The following is a 22,125-nucleotide window of genomic DNA, read 5'->3' on the forward strand; positions in this document are numbered from 1 at the left end:
CTCCGTCCTCTCGGAACTGCAAAGCTCTCTCGACTTTGTGTCAAACCAACGTCGCTCTCCTTCCGCCTCTTCTTTTCACCCGAATCAAATAAGCGACACCTTTGCCATATATACTAATCGCTGACATCATGGAATCTTACGAAGACGGTGCGATTTCACTCAATCGCTTCGCGCGCAACGAATTATCTGACCTTGTCTACAGGTTTCATTGAGGAGCAGGAGGAGCAAGAGGAGGAGCGCACTGAGGAGAAGATTATTAACGAAGGTAAGAACGAATTAAATCTCCGTCAGGTCCAGACTATGGGCTAACTCTATTGCTCCAGAATACAAAACATGGAAAAAGAATGCTCCCTTCCTCTACGACATGATCCTCAGCACGGCTCTGGAATGGCCGACTCTTACAACACAATGGCTTCCTGACAAGCAAGAGTAGGTCGGGCGCCTCGCACAAACTGACTTGGTACCCTAACACACTATACAGAGTTCCTGACAAGCCATATTCTACCCATCGCCTGCTCCTCGGTACTCACACCTCGAGCGATGCACAAAATTACCTCCAGATCGCGCACGTCCAGCTACCTAACCCCAATGCCCCGAACCCTGATGATTACGATGAGGAGCGTGGAGAGGTTGGCGGGTACGGTGGCAGCTCGAAGAAGACTCCCATGGAGATCAAGTTCAACATCGTTCAAAAGATCGACCACAAGGGTGAAGTCAACAAGGCTCGCTACCAACCACAGAACCCCAATATCATTGCTACGATGTGTACGGATGGGAGAGTTATGGTCTTCGATCGCTCAAAACACTCTAGCACCCCATCGGGCACAGTGAATCCCCAGATGGAGCTTTTGGGGCATAAGCAAGAAGGTTTCGGTCTGAGCTGGAGTCCTCATTCGGCCGGTCACCTTGTCACGGGAAGTGAAGACAAGACTGTCCGTCTCTGGTAAGTTAACATATCCTCAATGTCTGCCATCATAACTCACACAGACCAGGGACCTCACCACATACACAAAGGGCAACAAGGCCCTGCACCCCTCCCGAACATATACTCATCATTCGTCGATTGTTAACGATGTTCAATACCACCCCCTCCACTCTTCTCTTATCGGAACCGTTTCAGATGATATCACTCTCCAAATCCTGGACATCCGATCCCCTGAGACTACTCGTGCCGCTGCCTCGGCAGAAGGCCAGCACCGGGATGCCATCAACGCAATCGCATTCAACCCCGCCGCTGAGACGGTTCTCGCTACAGGATCCGCAGATAAGACTATCGGTCTATGGGATCTGCGTAACCTGAAGACAAAGTTGCACACACTCGAGAACCACGCCGACTCTGTCACATCGATCTCTTGGCATCCATTCGAAGAAGCTGTTTTGGCTAGTGCAAGCTACGACCGCAAGATTATGTTCTGGGACTTGAGCCGGGCGGGCGAAGAACAGACCCCTGAAGACGCCCAGGATGGGCCCCCCGAGCTGTATGTGTTTATTCGTCCATTCATTTCTAATCCGCGGTCATCGGTTACTAACATCTGTATCTCTTCTAGGCTGTTCATGCACGGCGGTCACACCAACCGCATCTCAGACTTTAGCTGGAACCTCAACGACCCTTGGGTGCTCTGCTCTGCTGCGGAGGATAATTTGCTGCAAGTATGGAAGGTGGCCGACGCTATTGTCGGTAAGGATATGGAAGATGTACCAACCGAAGAGTTGGAACCGTGATTCAGCATGCGATAGATATTTACTTTTGTTCGGCCCTTCGTTGCGAAACTACTATACTGGAAACGCATGTCCTCATACAGATCTCTTCTATCTTTTTTTCTGTATTTCGAAATCCTGGTTCGTGGCGCAACAATTCATGGTCAACCTTCCAGAAATTGCATATATTTAAACATGCGAAGTTCCAGTGCGAAGCTAGCTGCAAATCCTCAGCCTAAAGCTTGTTACCAATCCTACTGTAGCAAGAATTAAATCCTGGTCGGCCGCCGTTGAATCCAATGCACTCTGGCCCCATCAGCGCGCAGCATGCATGCAATGGCTATTGTCAGCTGGACGGTGAGTGGTGTGGTTTGAGGCGGTGAGCAGAGCAATAGTGGCCCATGTGCGGCGTGCTCGGGGGGCCAATCCAGACTCCGGAACGATCGCCTTTTCGCCATCATAGCGTCTTTTTTTCCCCTCCGTTGAAGGAATTCCCGACTGCCCCAATTTACCTTCAATTATGTTTTAATCTCTGAATCTTTGTCTGCTCTTGCTCTCCGATCATACCAGCTATTATACGAACCGGTCGGTTCCAGATATCTACATTTCACCTTACCCTCGAGCTCCCCGCCGAAGCTTATCCGCCATATAGTTAGCTATGGGTTCCGGTTCTCCCCCTCCTCCAGGCCCAAAACCAACGGCCATTCCGTCTCACCTTTTGAACGGCGGATCTCCTCTTTCCTCGAATGTCGCCTCGAGGGATGCTCGCGAGCGGGAGAGTTTGAACACGTCGATCCGCTCCTCCTTTGCCCCTCGCATTCCCATTCAATTTGATCAGCCTGAGTCAGATTCTCAGCCCACCGATCTCGCTAGCAGTTATGACAGCCCTCGGCGCAAGTCTTCAGTGTCAAAGTGCGACTTCTTTCCCAATCCTGTATACCACTCGACTAACTTATTGCGCAATTTATAGACCTTCGTTACATGACCCAGCCCGTGACCCGCGTGATGAGGCCGACGCACTCACCCCGCCGACAACCGTTAGCCGCCCCGACAGCCCTTACACCTTGACGCCCGCAATCGACTTTGACGGTCTTAGCTGGCCTTGTAAGTACTTCCAATGGTGTCAATTCGAGTTCGATGCCTGATACGAATGTGTTAAACAGGTCCCGGTACCCGGGCGCGGCTCGAGTCTACTCCCGAAGAGAACGAAGAGCGCATTGCAAAGCTATCAGGCGCTGTGCGGACAATCCTCGAATGTCTCGGTGAAGACCCAGAAAGAGAAGGACTCCGAGGAACGCCGGACCGTTATGCGAAAGCCATGCTTTACTTTACCAAGGGCTACGAAGAGAATGTCAGGGATCTCGTCAACGGCGCTGTCTTCCACGAAGACCATGATGAGCTGGTGATTGTCAAGGACATCGAGGTCTTCTCGCTCTGCGAGCACCACATGGTTCCTTTCACAGGAAAGGTACGTTTTATGCCCGACTTTCTTAGCTTGTCTTGCTAAGAAGTTCTCTATAGATGCACATCGGCTATATCCCTGATCGCCGAGTCCTTGGTCTCTCTAAGCTTGCCCGTCTGGCGGAGATGTTCTCTCGAAGACTCCAGGTGCAAGAGCGTCTCACCAAGCAGGTTGCGCTCGCCATCTCAGAGGTCCTCAAGCCACGGGGTGTCGGTGTTGTTATGGAATCGGCCCATCTCTGCATGGTGATGCGCGGTGTCCAAAAGACCAGCAGCACTACAACCACGAGCTGCATGCTTGGGTGCATGCGCTCCAGCGCAAAGACTCGCGAGGAGTTCCTCACCCTCCTCAACAGAAAATAAGCTTCTACGCTTAAGCTTCAACTTTCAACCCATCTGTACACAACATCAACATTGTACTCTTCTCAACGTTCTCTTATCAGCTACATATTCCTCATTTTAACATCGGATGGTATTCATATATGGTGATTCTGGAGTTTTGGTGGTTTGCCTTTCAACAGGTCATATTGGTGTGGTTTGGCATGCTCTTTTGTTGTGTTACTTGTCATTGAACAGAGTTGGGCTGAATTCTTCACTCAATGTCTTCTGCCTGACATCTCTGTTTGTACTTCTGTACTCATGTCTGCATATATTCGATACTAGCCACATATATCAACTCAAGAAGCCCACGACGGCAAAAAGCATTCAACCGCAATCGAAGGACCGGGTACCTTGCAAGGCCTCTCGAGCTTCGGCTAGTGAAATATCATTATTTCACTAATTAGTTTGCCCTCAAAGTTCACCTAAATATCGTAAACGTCTTTATGCTCTCTTAATTGGCTCAACGAGAAACGTGGTTTACATCTCATTTGTTTGATTTCCTCATCGTCATGCGCTAGACAACCATACATGTATACGGACGCAAGACTCCCCTAGGTGTTTTATATTTCCAATCTTGGTATCATGGATCAGGTCTGATAGCACTGGAACCCAGTAACAGCTAAACTTCACAGACCTGGGCAGTGGTTGTCTCCTAGTGGGATAGCAAGGTGAAGAATTCACAACCAGTGAACGAATTTCTCAGTCACCAAGCAATAGTCTTCTCGCTGTTACCTAGAATTTTCCATGCTATCTTCTATCAGTCTCATGCGAGAGTTAGAATCTTTTTTTTTCTTTCTCAAATTCTCTCTTCGAGATCGGAAGCACCTGCTTAAGTTGTGTTTTTTTATATCTCATTAGTCTCATCTCTCTTGTCTATTTGTTCTCTCCACCTTCTGTTCTTCGTTCTTCTTGTTTGTCTTGTTCATCTTGCCTATCTCATCTTGTTGGTCCTGTCAGGTGACTGGGCAAGATGTCCCAACTAGACCGGCATGAGATGGACGTAGCTCGTTCTCTCATGAATATGGCTCATATCCCAAACGACGCCATCAACCAGAGGAATCACCGGAATCTAACAATAAACACAACGCAAGCTACAAAGACAATTATTCAACCGCAGCAACACTACACTACCAACAACCAAGGGCAGGTGTTCAAGTCAGAGCACGATCAAGGCAGCGACTCTGAAGCAACACATCGCCCGCATCTCTCTCACCAACACCACTACCAACAACCGAACACCCCATCTCACTCAACAACACCGGTACCAATACAGAGACCTTACAGGAATTTTACACCAGCTTCAGCTCCAGTCACGATGAACAGAGAACGCACTCTCCAAGACCATCTCTACCGCCAGCAGCTTCTGGCTGGTATCGCACCGGAGAACATCATACCCATCCCGCAGCGTCCACAGGCGAACACTGACATCCAGGGAATGCCCTCGATTATTCAATTCAGCAATGACGGTGTGTTCGTTCCTCATATCCCTCCTGCAACCTACATTCCTCGAACCCAGTACCCAGTTCCTCCTGGCGAGTACGATTCTCGCGGAAGCACTCCTACCGGACATGGGCACTACTTGGAAATACCAGCGGAGCGACAACCGCAAAATGAACAGGTCTTCGAGCGAGAGCGTCCCACAACTACTTTTGCCCCGAATGCACTTAGAAACGGCCATTATTCCGGGTGGAATGGCGCTCAAGGTTATAACGGTGGATACCATTTGAACATGAATGCGACGTACCAGAACATTGGCTATAACCAGAATGCCTACACAAATCAAGGATACTACCAGCGTCCTACGAGCGCTTTCCGCCCCAACTTGGGTAACACGGGATATGAAAGTGGCTCTTATATCGGCGTGAAGAATGAACCAGATACAGACCACCACATGCTTGATTATCCCCCCCACATGCCCAACGTGGTCAAGGCCGAACCTGCAGACCATCGGCACTACACAATCGGTCATCTTCTTAATCCCACTTACGCGAAGAATGAACATGACGATGAAGCTCGGCGCTACATGCTAGGTGGCCCAACGCATGCGTCCAATGCTGTGAAGAACGAGCCCGAGGAAGACGCTCAGCAGTGCATTCTAGATGACCGAAAGTACACCCCTGATGTCTTGGAAGACGAGCTTGATATAGGCAACCAGCAGTATGTGTTGCGGACTCAGCCACACAGTCCTGACCCCGATTACAGCCTTCATGCTCGTACTCCTCGTTCTGTGCCAGCCCTCAAATACGAAGTCCATCCTACAGCCTTCCAGTCAGAGCCAATAAAATTTGAATCAGTTTCTTACGATGCTCAGTTCTATCTTCCTGTGAAGGTCGAAGGCGCTGATGAATCTATTGAAGACTCAAGAGAGACACAATTTCTTGATCGGAACGGTTTTCAGCGGACAATGGGCGAGATATTTGAGCATCCTTTGGCGGCATCCCAGACCGTTAGATCTCCCATCAAAGAAGAAGCCGAATCTGAAAATGAACCAGCAGCACATCTCATTGACTTGAAGAACAATGTTGAGCGATCCCCAGCTGCAGAAGACGATGATACAACGGTAAAAGAGAAGCCAGTATCGAATATTGAGCATGGAGATACCGTCCCTGCAGTCAACTGCTGGCCCGCAGTCGACATTCTGACCCCCCTTCTCGACCACCGAGAATTAGCCCTCAATCTCACCAGATACCTGGACGTTCAAGACCTCATCAACCTGCAAGCAACATCAAGAGCCGCCCGAACCTTCATAATCAAGAACCAACCCAAAGTCATCCGCCTACAAACGCACCGCTCCAGAACAGCGTCCTTCATTTTCCCCTGGCGCTGCTACCAACGACTCTGGTTCAAGCGATTCCTCATCAATGACGAGATCGTCCCTTTCTCGATTCCCAACACACCAGGTTCCGTAATAGCCTACACCGTCTCTTTCCGCTGGCTGCAAATGATCAAGTCCCGGGACCGAACAGTCCACTCCATCATCACAGCCCTTTCAAAGGCCAAATATCCTTTCCCGCGCCGCTACAAGTCTGCCATCTACAAGCTGTGGTTCCTAATGGATATCCCCGACACAAAGCGGCGCCAGTGGACCCTCTCGAACCGCAACCTCTGGACAGACCTTGACTTGTTCATGGCCGTCTTCTTCATTATCCGAATCGACATGTTCGTTAAGATTGAGCGCGGAAATAAAACTGGCGGTCAGCGCCGACTCATAATGGCACAGCCTAGCTTGAAATTCTGTCTTGATGTACTTACTGGTAAAGCATTGCGCAATGACGTCGAACTTCTCGCTGCGTTTATCCGCTGGCACTATAACCCCCGCGACGGCGAGCTTTTTCCGGAGGGCGGAGGAGTCTTCGGTGTTCCTACTGAGGAGGTTGGCTCGTTGCAGTATGAGGGGTATGGAGAGGCGGGAGAGCGGATGGCGAAGCTGAGGAGGCCTGATGAGCTGATTATTCGTGAAGCCTCGAGACGTAGACTTGACTTCCAGGATATGTATCGGCGGATCTTTAATCATGCTGAGGCGAGTCGATTCGCAGTGTGCGAGAGGCCGAATAGTGTTTGGGATCAGGAGATGAAGCGTGCGACGGAGAGGTGTAATGGAGATGTGCAGGAGGCGCTTAGATTGGACTAGGGATTAGGTTATGGTGCTTTCCTTAGCTTCTCGCTTGGGTACTTGATGCTGTCGCAGTTCGTTTACAGATAACAGTCTCTATGATTTACATCAATATCAAGGCGTAAGCAATCTAAATCCGCTCGGTCCTATTATTGCCACGGTCGATGTGCATCCATTGAATAAGGTAGCCAAGCCCTATCCTCGAAAATAGCACCGTCATTTTCTTCAGTGGAGTCCTTCCAAGATCGAAGTACAACCTCACAGTCTTAGAAGACTTTCTTCACTCTTGACCCGTGTCTCCAAGCCCCTTCTCCTCGTTGATACAATAAGATCGAATCGCCCGCGGACTGATCTTCACTTTCTTCCGGTTCGTCGGGCCCTCCCAGTCAGGGCTGTACTGCTCGTCATCAAAGTTTGAGCCTCTATCCGACGCATAATAGGTCAGTCATGTAGATTTATTGCATATGATGCTTGGAGCATGATGACATAAGGGTACGCGGGTAGGATGTACTGGGATAGATAACTAGGTAAGGTTAAGCAACGTACTTCCAGTTCTGAATTTTCACTTTGGGGCCGTTGATTGTGTAGCCTTGGATGTCTCTGTCCATTTCATTAGACCAAAGTCGATAGGCGATTGTGACAAGATTAAGAGACATACCCCCCAAAACTAGCATCATGATAGCAAGTCCCAATACTCATATTCTTTTCCATATCCGGGAAGCGTTTGACGTCCCATAGGATCTATGACCACAAACATCCCTCGAATCAGTACAGAGCTTGGGTGGGTGGATGAAGAGAAGGCATGACGTACATTGACCTTTACAGGGCTGGGATTCTCATCCGTTGGCTCTCCGGGGGTCACGGGCTTGCCGGCGGAGGCGACTGCGGTGAGAGCGACCAGGATAGGAAGGATTCGGTTGAGGAGTTGCATTTTGAGATCTTGATAGATGTTCAATGATGTCTGGAAGGTCAATGCTGGGTACGGACGTGCAAGTGTTCAGGCAGACGCCGGAGAGAGACTCCTTGGGGGCTTATAAGGAGGCCGGACATCCATTCCGCAGAGTTACCGGAAGTTGGAGGCAAGCTTTGTATGATGTAAATTAAGTCTAACTCGGGTGCAATCAGAGGCAATACTGCAATTCAAGCTCAAATGAAGGAAAGCCTCTTTTGATGGTAGCCACGGCTTGCTGCTCTTAAGTAATATATTTTGGTTAGCCCTAAGAGTTCGTGGTGCTGACCCTCGACTTGATTATAGACTGACTTCCGCCCATAGTACACCGGTCCTAGTCGGTTTAATATATGAATTTAAAGTCATGATGTGAGTATCATATCACAGCGTCTCTGCATCATCTTGTTCTTGAGCATATAGATCCTCGTCGAGCAATAGTCACGTGGGGAGGACAGATAGTCACGTGCAACTCACCTGACATTGGCACTTCGGCGACTGCGGAAACCTTCGACCTGTCATCAAGTCACCAACAACAGGATGCCACTTCCACAGAGGCTTCATCATATGCTATCTTTGCTGTGAATATTCGGACCCAGAAGTCGTCGTTGCACAAGTAATTCATAATTTCCAATACCAACGGCTTTCGGTTTGTGCTAGGAGCTCTTATGGATTGATGATCCGAAGTTCCCAAGGTGATCGGTCGAATCCCGCCCCCCACCGCCCGATCTCAGCTTTCGTGTCACCGCTGGCTGCGTCAAGACAAGACGTGTGCTCGACCTCAAGATGTCTGAACATCGCACGTTGACGAGCTTCTATTTCAGCACTGCGCTTTTGGATATCGCGCATCTTAACGAGTCCAGCTAGAACTTTGTTGATACCGGCACCTCGTCGCTACCATCAGGTACGCCTGTTGATGAGATCTAATTGTCCCCCTGAACAGATTACTAGATATGGCGGCTACCAGTTCGAGCTTGCGATGTTGTCGCCGAATCATCAACCTTTTCTTCTTGATTCCAAGCTGCTGCTTGCAATTTGCAACGGGTTGGTATTTTTTCGGCCAGCAGAGGGCGGGCATTTACCCCCTGGATAGACCTGCTTCTCCTGCATCTGTCATTCTCCCAGTAAAGCGCGTTGGGTTGGACCCTGTCTTCTCACCTAGTGAGAAAGGCTCATAGCTTCTCCGCTTTTGGAAATCTTAAGTTCCTCGACACTGAACTGTCAGGCCCAAGCTCGCATGTCACATCTGCGACTCCTCATGACCACTGGAACTGGTCGTTTGTTTCTCATCACGATATGGCCTACCGCTACAGGCATTTGCGCTCGGCAACACGAGTGATCCCCAACTAGTTACAGTGTCTCTGCTGGCGACGGTGGTACCCATTTGAATCTTTGCTGAACAGCGATCACTGTCACCGTTGAGGCGCGCTTGCAACGGGACACCTTCACCTACGTTCAGCGCATGCCCAACTTCTGGCCCTGTTGTTTGTTTTGCTATACGTAGTTGGGGTTTTGGGGATGAGATCCTCGAAACATCATTTTTTGCGCCAAGAGTCGACGGGATGGTCCATCATTGGATCAGCTGATACTGCATTGACAGGGGCTGAGGCCCGACCATGGAAAACGTGAACTTGCTACGGAAGCGATACTGCAGAATCGTGTTGCCGATGTTGACTGCAAACCGCGAGGTTGAAAGCAAAGAGATACCTACCAGATAATTGAGCGGAACCCTCTAAGTGCCATAGAACATCGCACCAGGCGCGAGGCACCGAGTTGCGCATGGGTGGCTTATCGGTGATGGAAAATATCCGCTACATGGTATCGGCGTTCGTCTGGGCAACAATCTGAACTGCCTTGGGTCATTCAACCACAGTCTATAGAGGTGATATAGGTGTCGGGACTCAGCGCGTGGGGGAAGTTTCTTTTCTGCCCAGTGACTAACATTCCCAGGAGGCTGTGGGCCACACAAATCGTAGTAAGAGCCGCACCGAGAAGGAGGGACAAACGGACCGGCGCCTGGGCTTAAACCATCACCCAAAGTAAATCATCTACCGGGTGAATGACTTCGTATGCCGATTAGTATCAGTAGAGCAGAGGCAGCAACACACTTGTCCTCAATAACCTAACTTGACGACTTCCAAGGTACGTCCTCCCTTTCCTGTCTGCGTATCAGGCTACTGTCTGTTTTCTCATGTTCCCACCCGTCTTGTCCTCTTGTCCTCCTCGTCCCAGGGTTAACAGCATCTTGTTCTCACTCAGATCTCAACTCCGGAAAAACCACCGGTCCGCACCACCCAGACCCCAGCGGAAAGACTTCAACACGGGCTCCTCACGTTTGACCAGCCAGACGAACCAGGGCCGCCAAAAGTCCCAATCCCTGTGATCATCACCGCATTTCGCCACTCTCACCCGCTTGACGTTTCGCATCATCTCGTTCATCGCTCGCCATACGTTTTCAAACCAGATGCAGCACGAAGCGAAGATTACATGGCTGGGTCCCATAGGAGCCCAGTGCTAAAAGACCAGCGGAGAGGTTCGGGCGACGCTAGAGACCACCACAGCCGCGAGAACCATAGACCTAGAGGCTCCCATCGCGATAGGGGAAGGGACACTCTTCGCGACCGAGACCATCATCATCATCACCATCGACCCAAGGAGGGCCGACCTGATCGCTCGTCACGGTCGCCGCCACCGCGTTCCTTCCCCGGTCCAGATAACGACGGACTTCGACATCGTGATTTTTCCACTAACGCTACCCGCGAATCAACGGGCTCGTCACACCCGGAAATACGCGCGACTCAACGATCGAATCGCCTTCATTCTCCTGAACCTCTCGACCATCACGGTCCCAACGCCCCCATGAGGCCTACTGATAGAGACTATCGCAGCAGAGAGGACTCTCCAACCGCTCCTCCACCGAAACGAAAAAGGACACGCAGTCCGTCGCCTAGAGGTTTCAACACCCAACCACCGACACATCCTCGTGGGGCGCCCCCCAGGCGAGGACACGCTTTCGACCGAGGTTTCCCACCCAGCAAAAGGGGAGGGCGTCCGCCAGACCGCGGTAGACCCAGCCGGAGACCATCACCTCGAAGGGGGAGGGACCGACGGAAACACGAAGGCGGGCCTCGAGATTCATCAAGACCTAGGCATTCCAGGTCTCCCGACTGGGAGCCCTCAAGTCGGCGCTATCCTAGTCCTCGGCTAGACGACGAAATTGAACGGCGGTCGTACCAGCGATCGCCATCTAGGAATTCTGTCGGCACGCTTGATTCCAGACCGTCGGCGCAATCTCGTCGGGGGTCGAAGGGCGACGTGGCTATGTATCCACCTACTTCACCATCTCGACCAAATTTAGACCCGGATACTGGGGGACCTGGGGCTCGCGGTCCTCCGCGGCGACGACCATCAAGATCCCCAGATCATTCGTATCATGGATCTACCCGTTCGAATTCGCCCACCTCCTTTGCGAGGAGCGGGCGAGGTGGGCACCATCCGTCACATCATGGCCATCCTAGGTACGTTCTCATCTTGGCATGTGTTCCATTATATTTAACTAACTTGGAGGCATAGTTCTAGGCAAAGAAATATTACCGGGAATGAATCACCGCATCACGCTTCGTCACACTCTCATCGTGATGAACAGCAACGATCTCGAGAAACCCATCATGACCGTCGGTTCTCTGCGGCGATACCCACCGGTCCCAAAAGCCGCTTTAGCAGCCCTCAGCACAACCCAGACTCACGAAATAGGTCAGGGCCGCCAAGCCCACCGCAGGGCCCTGCGGCGGACAACCCTCCACCTCCCGCTCCACCTACAGAACCCCGATCGCACCGGGAAGCATATCAGAACTTCAGGCCTTCGAGTCGAGCAGACGAAAGCCTGAAACATGGTTCAGGTACCGTACCGAGCCAGCCAGCTCAGCAAGACTCGCGCCCAACAGACCCGCCTACTGGTCCTAGTAAAGGCGGCAAGATCAGCTTTGCTTTCAAGGCTAAGACGGGACCGCCATCAGCACCTAAACCAGTGCCTGATCTGGCTCAACGTATGCTAGCTCGGGAACCGCCACCGCGTGCCCCCGAACCGCCGCGCAATCGAATCTTGAATGCACCGCCGCCTCGTTTCAAACCGGAGCCGCGATTTGACCGTCGGGATCGAGACCGAGACCGTAATCGTGACAGGGACCGAAACAGAGGAAGGGATGACAGAAGAGATTATCGAGACCCGCGCGATCGTGATTTCCGTCCTCCCCGAGAACCGCGTGATAGCAGGCGACATGATCGTCGTCCCGATCCTCGTCAAGATAAACGAAGAAACGACAGGCCTCAAGACTTCCGCTCAGAGCATCGGCCTGTGCGTTCTCCAGAGCCGCCTAAACGGCCAAAGACCGTGCTTCGGCCAAAGCCACGTCCAACCATCTCTGAAGAGTTTGCCAAGTCAGACTCCGTTTATTTCCGCAAACCTGGGAATGAGTCGGTCATCGGTGCTGGTACATACGGAAAGGTCTTCAAGGCTATCCATGTCTATACGCAGAGAAAGGTTGCGTTGAAGAAGATCCGAATGGAAGGCGAAAAGGACGGCTTCCCTGTGACCGCGGTCCGCGAAATCAAATTACTCCAGCACCTTCGCAACCACAACGTTGTCAGTCTGCTTGAAGTCATGGTCGAAAGGAATGAATGCTTCATGGTGTTCGAATATCTCTCTCATGATCTGACAGGTTTGATCAATCATCCGACTTTCACACTTACAGCTGCCCACAAGAAAGATCTCGCCAAGCAGATGTTCGAGGGACTGAATTACTTACACCACCGAAGCGTTCTACATCGGGACATCAAAGCTGCCAACATTCTAATCAGCAACCAGGGCCGACTCAAATATGCCGACTTTGGCTTGGCCCGGTTCTTCTCCAAGAGCCGACAGCTCGACTACACAAACCGTGTTATCACTATCTGGTACCGGCCTCCCGAGCTACTCTTGGGTGAAACGAGATATGGACCAGCCGTTGACGTCTGGAGTGCGGCTTGCGTCTATGTCGAAATGTTCACGAAGAAAGCTGTCTTCCCAGGGGAAGGTGGAGAAATTAGTCAACTTGACAAACTTTACAATACTTTGGGAAGTCCCACGCGAGCAGAGTGGCCAGATATCATCGAAATGCCCTGGTTTGAACTCATGCGACCGACGGAGCGCAAGAAGAGGGTATTTGAAGATGTCTACAAGGACATTCTCTCCCCTGCCGCACTCGACATGATCTCCCAGGTCTTCCGCTACGATCCAGCCAAACGTCCAACGGCCGAAGAAGTCCTAGCACACCCATACTTCCATTCCGAGGAGCCAAGCCCTCAGCAGCCTGTTGAGTAAGTTTATACGATCCGTATAATGACGCATTAGACTAACTGTCACTAGACTGGAGCAAATTCAAGGCGACTGGCACGAGTTCGAGTCAAAGGCGCTCCGGAAGGAAAGAGACAGGGAAGCCCGACGGGTTGAATATCAGAAGGACAAGGAGAAGCGCAAGACGGTCTCCACGGTGCAAGATGAACGAGATCCCAAGCGTATCAAGCAAGATACAAGTGAAGGGCTGACGCTCTCGGTGCCACAGGTTGAGCAGCAATAGATTATTGCAATGTCTACGATCTAGAACTGCGTGCTTTTGACAGAGATCCAAGCACCATATCCCCATTATTTGCGATCATGAAGCACTTCTGCGGGAAATGTCATGCATTTACCGACTTATTCAGATAACAATTTCAACTTCTTCAAACTTCATGCGTTAATTGCCTTGTTTAGGCACATGATGTCAGTAAAAGTAGGGAGCAAGGTTCTTTGTCTGGCTTGGTAAGTCTACGGACGAACATTAGTGAACGTCTCGAACCGAATCGAAGTCAAATTTAGGTAGACAAATGCACTCAGACAATGCCGTTGGACCTCAAGCTCTACCAGCAAGCACCCAGAGTAGGTTTGCAAGCGGTTGAGTACGTCGGATTACCAGAGTATGAGTATTTCATACAGATCATCATGATATATTGGTACACGAAAAAGGGCAGTCGAACGCACCATTAAAAGTCTACTTGTAGTACACTGCAAAAGCAATGCATGAGAGTCCCCGCCGGTTGGCCACATACGTAGTACCAGAATATCTAACAAGAGTTGGCGTAGCATTGGGACTGTCCCGTCATACAGGTCATCACCGCATCATGGAGCTGGAGAGCCCTCGTGATGATGGTTTTAGAAGCGGGTGGTAGTTTTTCTCGACACACTCATCGGAATCGCCGGTGCAGTGAGAACCAAAAGTTGCAGGCGGCGATGATTTGAGTTGGTGGTCTTGGGTTTTATGAAAAAGAAAAAGAAAAGGAAAGGAAGAAGCGCAAAAAAAGTCGAAAGAAAAGGCACACGCAGGGAACGGAACAACAAGCCCCCGCCACGCAGAAGGGCGGGCCGGAGCCTGATTGGGCAGCGTCACTGGAGCTCTTGCAGAAAGTGGTGCCTCAGGCAACAAGTACCAGTCCTTCAACTTTGCAGTCACAGACAACAAGTTCTGAATATCAATTATTTCCAGTCTACATTTAATTCCGCCTCAAAAGTACCCTCTTCTCCCTTCCAACTCTCTCTCCACATCTCTTACTCGTGAACTACTATCTCTACCTTCTGTCCGACCTCTTCTCTCCCGCTGTTTCACCATCACGATCACGACTCTGCCACGATTCTTCTCCATCTTCTCCCCCTCTCTAGTCGCTACACCACCACTCTTGTCTATTCTCCGCTCGCCTTCCGCGCTCGCTCTTCTTGCATCTTTCCAAGTACTTGCATTGCTCTAGCGTTGGTGTTGTTATCGTTGTATTTTTGCGCTTTCGACGATTGTACGGTTGAACGGCTTCGGTTTTTTTTTTCTCTTTTGCCCATCGATGAGAGCTTCCTCTTGAGCCGCCCAAGTCACCACCACCCCTCATGGAGAACGCAAACCTTTGGACCCGCCGAAACAAGTATGTACCGCCTGCTTGTCTTTGTGTTAATTATGCTGCCGTTCAATTCCGGCTAACACTAACCCCGCAGCACCTCCAAGCTGTCTCTGTCCATGACCGGGACCGATACTAAAGAGGGTGGCGCCAGAGTTGACCTTTCCCGCACAACGAAGCGCTTCGGCCCCGACAGCTCCCACGGCGGCCGGTCCAATCCTTTCAACGCCCTCTCTCCTCTCTCTGCCGGTGTATCCTCCCCGTCTACGAATGCGTCGTCCGCGTTCGGCCTCGGCTCCGGTGCATTTGCGTCATTCGGTGCGCCCAAGACACCCGGCGGATCGTCGGATATGAGGACTCCCGGCGAGAGGCGCGAAAACCCCTTAGGTACCGAAGTCATCAAGTCCAAGAGTTCCGTGCCGGCGCTGAAAGAGCACGCTCTGCGGTCTACTTGGATCATCTGGTACCGTCCTCCCACACCCAAATACTCCGACTACGAAAAGTCCACTGCGCCCCTCGCGTCGATCTCCTCGGTCGAGAGCTTCTGGTCGATATACTCGCATTTGAAGAGGCCTTCTCTCCTTCCTACCGTTTCCGACTATCACATCTTCAAGAAGGGTATTCGTCCTGTATGGGAGGACGAGGCCAACAAGAAGGGTGGAAAGTGGGTTGTGCGATTGAAGAAGGGTGTGGCGGATCGGTATTGGGAGGATCTTTTGTTGGCGATGATTGGGGATCAGTTTGCGGAGGCTAGTGATGAGGTTTGCGGTGCTGTTCTCAGTGTGCGGAGTGGCGAGGATGTCTTGAGTTTCTGGACCAAGATTGACGGTGGGCGGAACATCAAGATCAGGTTCGTCTACACTTTCTCACCTTTGGCAGTTGGTTTCATTAACGTATCACAGAGAGACAATTAAGCGAGTGCTAGCATTCCCTCCAGACACAAACATTGTGTGGAAGAGTCACGATGACAGCATCGCGCAACGCTCTGCTATTGACCAAGCCCGTCAGGAAAAGGCCACCAACAGCCATCACCATCACCACAACCATCACAATCACCACCACAACCAGAACCAGTACGGCGGAGACCGCCGAAGGCCAACGACTGACGACGCCGCCGCCGACAAAGGAAAAGGGCTAACGTCGTGACATGCTTAATCTGACTTGTTATGATCGTGTATAGTAAAGACAACACAAAATCATCGGTATGATTTGGGCACGGGGCATTGGGGCGAACATTGCGTGTGATTCTGGTTTGGGGTTATCTGTTATTGTTCTTGGATCTTGCACTATCACTTGTCTCATTCTTAGGATGTTGCTGGTGTCTTAACCACAGTGGTCGACATCAGCAGAGACATCTGCACATGGTGCTCTAGCTACTTATATTTCTCTGAAATACTGAAGCGAAGCCTGTCTACATTATTCATTCTGAGCTTATCTTTTCGTTCTATACTTCCCTCCACGCATTAGTCCAAGATCGCCAATACTAAGTTTGCGCCATGCGGGCAGAAAACATCCCTGACCGCCCTACGTCTTCCATCGATAATGACGGCGTTGCACATCATTATGTGCCTCCCCATGCGTTGCGGAGATGAGAGCAGAATAATGTTAATATCGCCATGAAACACGCGGTGAATATATGCAATTTCTCAAGGACTTGTCAGAATCCATCTTCTCCCGCCCTCCTCCCCAGCCTCCCTCCGAACCCTCTCCTCCCTCCACCTCCGAAACCGACATTTCTCCGCCAACAAACGCTACGGCCTCCCTCGAGCCGCCTGTGAGGAATGCCCTTGCGCCAAATTCAAAGGACTCAAAAGACCCCGCGCCGTTTGACTCTAATCACCTCCAAAACGATGTAAGAAACTTGGTTCGACGAATACATACATTCATCCCTGTTTGCTCAAACATTCAACTAGCTAGCCCCACTTCTGTACCTCTAATCCTAACGGTGCTCTTTGCGTTCGATTTACCCGGACCGGACCCAGCCTTATCGCGAATTTATCTTCTCTTGGCTATTATTCCGTACCTCAAGTCACTAACACATTTTAATTCACGCGACCACAGTCAGCCGCACAGAATAGATATGCCAACAGCTACAGACCGCCTCGGAAACCGGATTCTGTACGTCGATTACTGCGCCAGTCTATACCGCCCCCAGGATCCGGGATGCCTAAGCCGTGAGTTTTGCCCGTTTGCCCTGCGAATGATACGATAAGGAGGGGAAAGAGGATATTGATGCAATGCTCTTCAGATCCCGGGAGAGGGACTCCATAGAGGACGAAACAAGACTATTTGGCGGTGGCAAGCAGTATGTTTCTCTTTTTTATCGGAGTTCTGCCTGAATGCAGTGCGGAGAAACAGGTTCTAATTATTTCTTCTACTAGGCGAGATCCGCACAGTGTCAGGATAATTCCGGGGCAAACTTTCGCCAGCAAAAAGCCGGTATGTCTAGGACATTTCCAGTGGGCGTATCGATCTGCTAATAATTGCGGCTTCAAGGGTGCTGCGGCCAGTTTCAAGCCCCTCAACAGTCTATCACGAGGAGCGAAATTCAGCGGACCGGTACGCGCCAGCGGCAAAGAGACCTACTACAGCAGTCAGAATCGACCGAAGAGCTTTGCGGACAGTCCGGAAAGATCGTCGAAACGCCGCCGAGTTGAAAGCCCCGAAGAAATTTCGAAGCGAGTGACCATTTCTGACGACGAAAGCGGCCCGGAAACGGAGAACTACAAGCTAGATAAGGGTGCAAAGGGACTCAAAAAGAGCGCTAGCTACGCCGACCGTTTGTCTTCGGAGGATCAGGACCTCGTTAGCTTTACCCGTGACGCAGCGAAAGAGAGGCGGAGAGAGTCAGGGAGTCACGAGCAGGTTGCACGAAAACTACCGGAACAATCGTCAAATCTCAGTGTCGAAATCGCCAAGAAGCCATCGATTGTTAACAACCAGGTTACTGTCACGCCTCCGCCACATCACTCCGGCAAATCGCGCGCATCATATTCGCGGGATAGCCCTGATGAGCTGCAAGGGGGAGTGACCGTCGGTCCTGTGCCCACGTCATTAGGCAAATACAACGAACCCTCTTCAGACATTCAGCCCACAGTCTTTATCTCGAACGATAAATCGAAGCGTGGTCACAAGAACAAGAAGGGAAAGGCCTCTAAAAGGAATCTCCCAGCATCTCAGACATTCAAGATCTTCTATTATCGGAGCGGCCCATTCCTGAAGGACGCATTAGGCGGGGAGAACGATCAGCTTATTGTGAACCCTGGTGACGACAAGCTTACCGTTCAAATTGCTGATTCCGGTATTGTTCATACGATATCTCTTCAGAAGGTGTTGAAGGTATTAGTAGGAGGACGAGCAAGTCGCAAGATCCGGTTCGAGTTGTCTAAAGTTGATCGCAACGATACCAAGCTTGATCTTGAGTTATCGACGCCCAAGGAAAAGGAGACTCTGTGCTCTTTGCTGCGTTTGCTTAAAGCGGACGTACAAGAAAAGGACGAGTAAGTCATCCACGAAACCTGTTGTGGCCGTTCACCCTTCTAATACACCCCTTTTGGAAGGAAATACATAGATAGCGCTTTCAGAAAGAGCGAACGAGAGCATCTGCGGTACCAGGCATCAACAAACGGCTATAAGCGCCAGCTTCAGATCGAAATAACGCAAGAGACCCCGAGCAAGCCCTCGTCGGGCCCGACGAAAAGAATGAAGCTCTCGGACGCACTTCAAGAGGGATATGGGGCCGCTGCTGCGCAAAAGAATCCGGATACACCGTCGAGGGAACGCCCCAGCCCCTCCCGTCCAAGTGCTTCACCGCGTCAGAATGCCAATGGCGAGCATCAGTCAAGCCCTTCTGCTACGCGGCAGAATGTAGGTGTTGAGATACCGGTGAAGAAGTTTCACTCCGACTTGCGAGCTCCCGCTCGTTCTACAAGGTCGGCGGCGCGACAAGAGCGGACCACTCTTGTTTGGTAAGCTGTCCTATGCCTGCTGCCGGAAATTTAACAGCTGACAGCCGTTCCAGCGATGACGATGATGACATTGAAGATGACCCAGAAAACCACTCACCACAACCAGCACTCGATGATGTGGATCAGAAGTGGAATAGAAAACCCTTGGTATATCCTCGATTCGGGAAGAAAAAGGCCGAAGTGAACGCGATCGACTTGGAGCGACTTGCACCCCACGAGTTCCTCAATGATAACATCATCGGCTTCTATATACGTTTCCTCGAGGATCATCTTCAGCGGTGCAATGCAGAGGCCGCAAAGCGGGTCTACTTCTTCAATTCGTACTTTTTTGACACGCTCACGAATTCTCGCAGACGAGCTATCAACTACGAAGGTGTCGAGAAGTGGACGCGAAGTGTTGACCTGTTCAGCTATGACTATATAGTCGTGCCAATTAATGAGGCCGCTCATTGGTATCTTGCTGTTATATGCAACCTACCATATCTGGAGGGTATCATGAAAGAGGGAAAGCCTCCTGTCCCCGCTTCTCTAGCCTCGGGCGACGTACACGAGGTTCCAGAAACACCTGAGCCCTCTCAGCTTGAAGAGGGAGCCAACTCACAACCTCTGAAAGAGGAGAACGCTAGGCAGTCATTAGCGTCTATGAATCTTTCCGATGAGAAACTTCAGGCAGGAGCAAAGTCTGGCGATGATGAATGGCCAGAGAAAGAGGAGAACCCAGGTGTCGCCCGCGCGAAACTATCCGATTACTCAAGCCAACCACAGTCAGACTCCCAGAAGACATCCAACTCAACTGGCACACCGAAGAAACCACGCAAACCGAAGAGGAAATCAACCACGGGAATGAAATACAACACCTGCCAACCCATCGTCATAACTTTCGACTCCCTGAATCAAGGCCGCTCATCGACCATCAGCACTCTCCGCGAATACCTCTTCGCCGAAGCAAAGTCCAAGCGAGGCATCGAAATTAACAAGACCCTCATCAAAGGCATGACGGCAAAGGAGATCCCAGAGCAGCCGAATTTCTCCGACTGCGGTCTGTACCTGCTAGCCTACGTGGAGAAGTTCGTCCAAGACCCAGATGTTTTCGTTAGAAAGCTCCTCCGCAAGGAGATGCGGTCGAAGGAGGATTGGCCACCTTTACGCTCGGGTCTTTTACGCTCACGACTATTTAAATTTATGGAGCTTCTTTATTCTGAGCAGGAGCAGCTTACAAAAACTCAGGCGGATGAGGGTACACTGATGGTTGATCAGCAACCAATCTCTTACCTGCTTGGCACTCCAACCACCGATGAGCGAAAGGAGAAAGTCAAGGCTGAAGAAGGGAAACTTCCGCAGGTGCAAGTACAAGTCGAACGCTCACCGCCACCAGAAGTAAAACCTAAGGAACCTTCTCGCAGTCGCGATACCTCTGCAGAACTTGATATGTCCAAGCCCGACAAATCAGACGTCAAGCAGGACCAGATCACGAACCAAGCTGGGGCACAAGAATCAGTGATATTCCTTGACCAAAAGTCGAATCCGCACACGGAGCTTCCAGTACCAGGAACGGACAAGCTAAGCGAATCCGTCAAGCGCGTGCTCGTGGAAGTACCAGATAGCCAAGAAAAGACCAACTTTCCGCCAACGGAAGCTGCGCACCTAAATGGAACCCAATCACCCAAGCCACCAACGAAGCGCACCGACGCCGTCTACGTCGATGGTAGCGAAGCCAACGAGGGAGATATCTCCCAGCAGCCAGAGGCGGGTTCAAGTAGTCGAGTACAAGTCAACGAGACGCCGCCTAGGTCGCCGGCTGCTCGATAACGAGCACGAGGACGAGCAGTTGTAGCATCCGTTCTCCTTTCTATGGAGGTTCATTTTCATTTTCATGTTCATTTCCTTTTCTCGTTCATTCTTCTGTCTAGACATCTTAGAGTTGTATTTCCGGGCGTTCCGGATGTTGGCATATTCACTGGGAGCATGAGATACCAAGCAAAGCAACGCCTTGCATTCTATCGTTTATTATCAGCTACTTCTTTACTCTGTTCTATACCGCATACTTCTTCTCTTCTTTGTCCAGACTCATACTCATAATGGCAACAACATACACCCTCTAGTTATTCGACCCTCGAACAACCTCTACAAACAAATGCCCGAAGCTCGGCTCAGAAATACCACGTCGACCAACACCACTACCACTACCATTCCCTCTCATCCGCACTAACCCACCAAGCCATCTTATCCCTCTTAAACGCCTCAAAGTCCCACTCTGCATCCTCTAACCTATCCCTCCCCGCAATCCAAACGTATGTCTCGGCCTCGACGCTCTCGCCCTCATCTGCGAACTCGGCGCCCGCAGCTTCAAGTACATCCTTCAAGTGCTTATCCGCGGAATCTTCTACCCATTCTTCATCGCCGCCATTTTGGCCTTCTGCTGTATGCGTGTCTCCAGAAAGTGTCTCCCTCAATATCCGCACAGAAACCTTTTCCCTTGCGTACTCGTTCCCCTCGAAGATATCCAGTCTATGCAGATCTCCATCAGTGAGGCCTGATACGACTGTGCCAAGGACGCTGGGCGCGCCTGACCCTGACCCCTTCGCCGAATTGGCGCTGTCTGTGTCCTTCAGTATCCCCGGGTAATCTGCATATCGGACCCGGTGTCTTCGGTAGTCGTGGAGGATTGCGGGTCGGAATGTGAGAAGGTCCTTTTGCCATTTTTGGGGTGTGGGTGAGCCGTGGATTACGCGGTGGAGGATTTGGGGGGCCATTAGGGTGCCTGATCTGTTATTAGTTATTTGGGAATATCTGTGTTGGGGAGGGGAAAATTGGCAAAGTAGGTGGTGAGGGAGATATATATAATATCGCGGAAGACATTATAAATAGGACGCGCGTACCGTAGAAGAAGAGGACGTGGTCGCCCATTTCCACTGAAGCGATTGCGGCGCCCAACCCGTACAAATACTAGGTAGAGGTAGGGTAGGCAATGGCTTGGTGTTGGAGGAATTGAGTGATATACTCCGGCAGTGACAGGAAGCTTAGCGCGGGGTTAGCTAAGGTGGAGAGCGGGATGCGAACAGTAAGGCTAAAGCTATCTCCTACTCAGCTGTTGGGGTTATACT

General features: G+C 51.0%; 8 protein-coding genes across 8 annotated transcripts; 6 read left to right on the plus strand and 2 right to left on the minus strand.

Annotated features, from left to right (window-relative positions):
* The first annotated feature begins 9 nt into the window (after positions 1–9).
* Positions 10–1,907, plus strand: BDV14DRAFT_174933 (WD repeat RBAP46/RBAP48/MSI1 family protein). The gene is made up of 6 exons (XM_073768979.1): positions 10–147; positions 203–265; positions 324–429; positions 482–943; positions 993–1,478; positions 1,548–1,907. The coding sequence occupies exons 1-6, from the start codon at positions 129–131 to the stop codon at positions 1,720–1,722; spliced, it is 1,311 nt and encodes a 436-aa protein (XP_073627352.1). The 5' UTR covers positions 10–128; the 3' UTR covers positions 1,723–1,907.
* Positions 1,908–2,028: 121 nt separating this feature from the next.
* BDV14DRAFT_76995 (GTP cyclohydrolase I) lies at positions 2,029–3,920 on the plus strand. Its single transcript, XM_073777474.1, has 4 exons — positions 2,029–2,610; positions 2,669–2,802; positions 2,862–3,166; positions 3,220–3,920. The coding sequence occupies exons 1-4, from the start codon at positions 2,357–2,359 to the stop codon at positions 3,520–3,522; spliced, it is 996 nt and encodes a 331-aa protein (XP_073627353.1). The 5' UTR covers positions 2,029–2,356; the 3' UTR covers positions 3,523–3,920.
* A 590-nt stretch (positions 3,921–4,510) lies between these two features.
* BDV14DRAFT_200916 (uncharacterized protein) lies at positions 4,511–7,171 on the plus strand (the record flags this gene model as incomplete). Its single annotated transcript, XM_073773614.1, has 1 exon — positions 4,511–7,171. The coding sequence occupies one exon, from the start codon at positions 4,511–4,513 to the stop codon at positions 7,169–7,171; it is 2,661 nt and encodes an 886-aa protein (XP_073627354.1).
* A 262-nt stretch (positions 7,172–7,433) lies between these two features.
* Positions 7,434–8,084, minus strand: BDV14DRAFT_200917 (uncharacterized protein; the record flags this gene model as incomplete). The annotated part of the gene is made up of 4 exons (XM_073773615.1): positions 7,434–7,575; positions 7,700–7,753; positions 7,812–7,894; positions 7,965–8,084. The coding sequence occupies 4 exons, from the start codon at positions 8,082–8,084 to the stop codon at positions 7,434–7,436; spliced, it is 399 nt and encodes a 132-aa protein (XP_073627355.1).
* A 2,502-nt stretch (positions 8,085–10,586) lies between these two features.
* On the plus strand, positions 10,587–13,714 carry BDV14DRAFT_190276 (putative protein kinase; the record flags this gene model as incomplete). Its single annotated transcript, XM_073771317.1, has 5 exons — positions 10,587–11,163; positions 11,308–11,617; positions 11,673–11,777; positions 11,811–13,454; positions 13,504–13,714. The coding sequence occupies 5 exons, from the start codon at positions 10,587–10,589 to the stop codon at positions 13,712–13,714; spliced, it is 2,847 nt and encodes a 948-aa protein (XP_073627356.1).
* Positions 13,715–14,655: 941 nt separating this feature from the next.
* Positions 14,656–16,622, plus strand: BDV14DRAFT_77034 (eukaryotic translation initiation factor 4E). Its single transcript, XM_073777476.1, has 3 exons — positions 14,656–15,080; positions 15,151–15,903; positions 15,956–16,622. Exons 1-3 carry the CDS (start codon positions 15,046–15,048, stop codon positions 16,197–16,199), a joined length of 1,032 nt encoding a protein of 343 aa, XP_073627357.1. The 5' UTR covers positions 14,656–15,045; the 3' UTR covers positions 16,200–16,622.
* Position 16,623: 1 nt separating this feature from the next.
* Positions 16,624–21,017, plus strand: BDV14DRAFT_77039 (SUMO protease ULP2). Its single transcript, XM_073777477.1, has 6 exons — positions 16,624–16,905; positions 17,115–17,227; positions 17,302–17,358; positions 17,435–18,553; positions 18,614–19,021; positions 19,075–21,017. The coding sequence occupies exons 1-6, from the start codon at positions 16,690–16,692 to the stop codon at positions 20,828–20,830; spliced, it is 3,669 nt and encodes a 1,222-aa protein (XP_073627358.1). The 5' UTR covers positions 16,624–16,689; the 3' UTR covers positions 20,831–21,017.
* Positions 21,018–22,018, minus strand: BDV14DRAFT_77070 (gamma-glutamylcyclotransferase family protein). The gene is made up of 2 exons (XM_073777478.1): positions 21,901–22,018; positions 21,018–21,782 (listed from the first exon to the last, which is right to left on the minus strand). The coding sequence occupies exons 1-2, from the start codon at positions 21,926–21,928 to the stop codon at positions 21,205–21,207; spliced, it is 606 nt and encodes a 201-aa protein (XP_073627359.1). The 5' UTR covers positions 21,929–22,018; the 3' UTR covers positions 21,018–21,204.
* Positions 22,019–22,125: the final 107 nt, after the last annotated feature.

This window comes from Aspergillus stella-maris (assembly GCF_047715825.1).
Source record: "Aspergillus stella-maris strain CBS 113639 unplaced genomic scaffold BDV14scaffold_33, whole genome shotgun sequence".
In the NCBI taxonomy this organism is placed as follows: domain Eukaryota; kingdom Fungi; phylum Ascomycota; class Eurotiomycetes; order Eurotiales; family Aspergillaceae; genus Aspergillus; species Aspergillus stella-maris.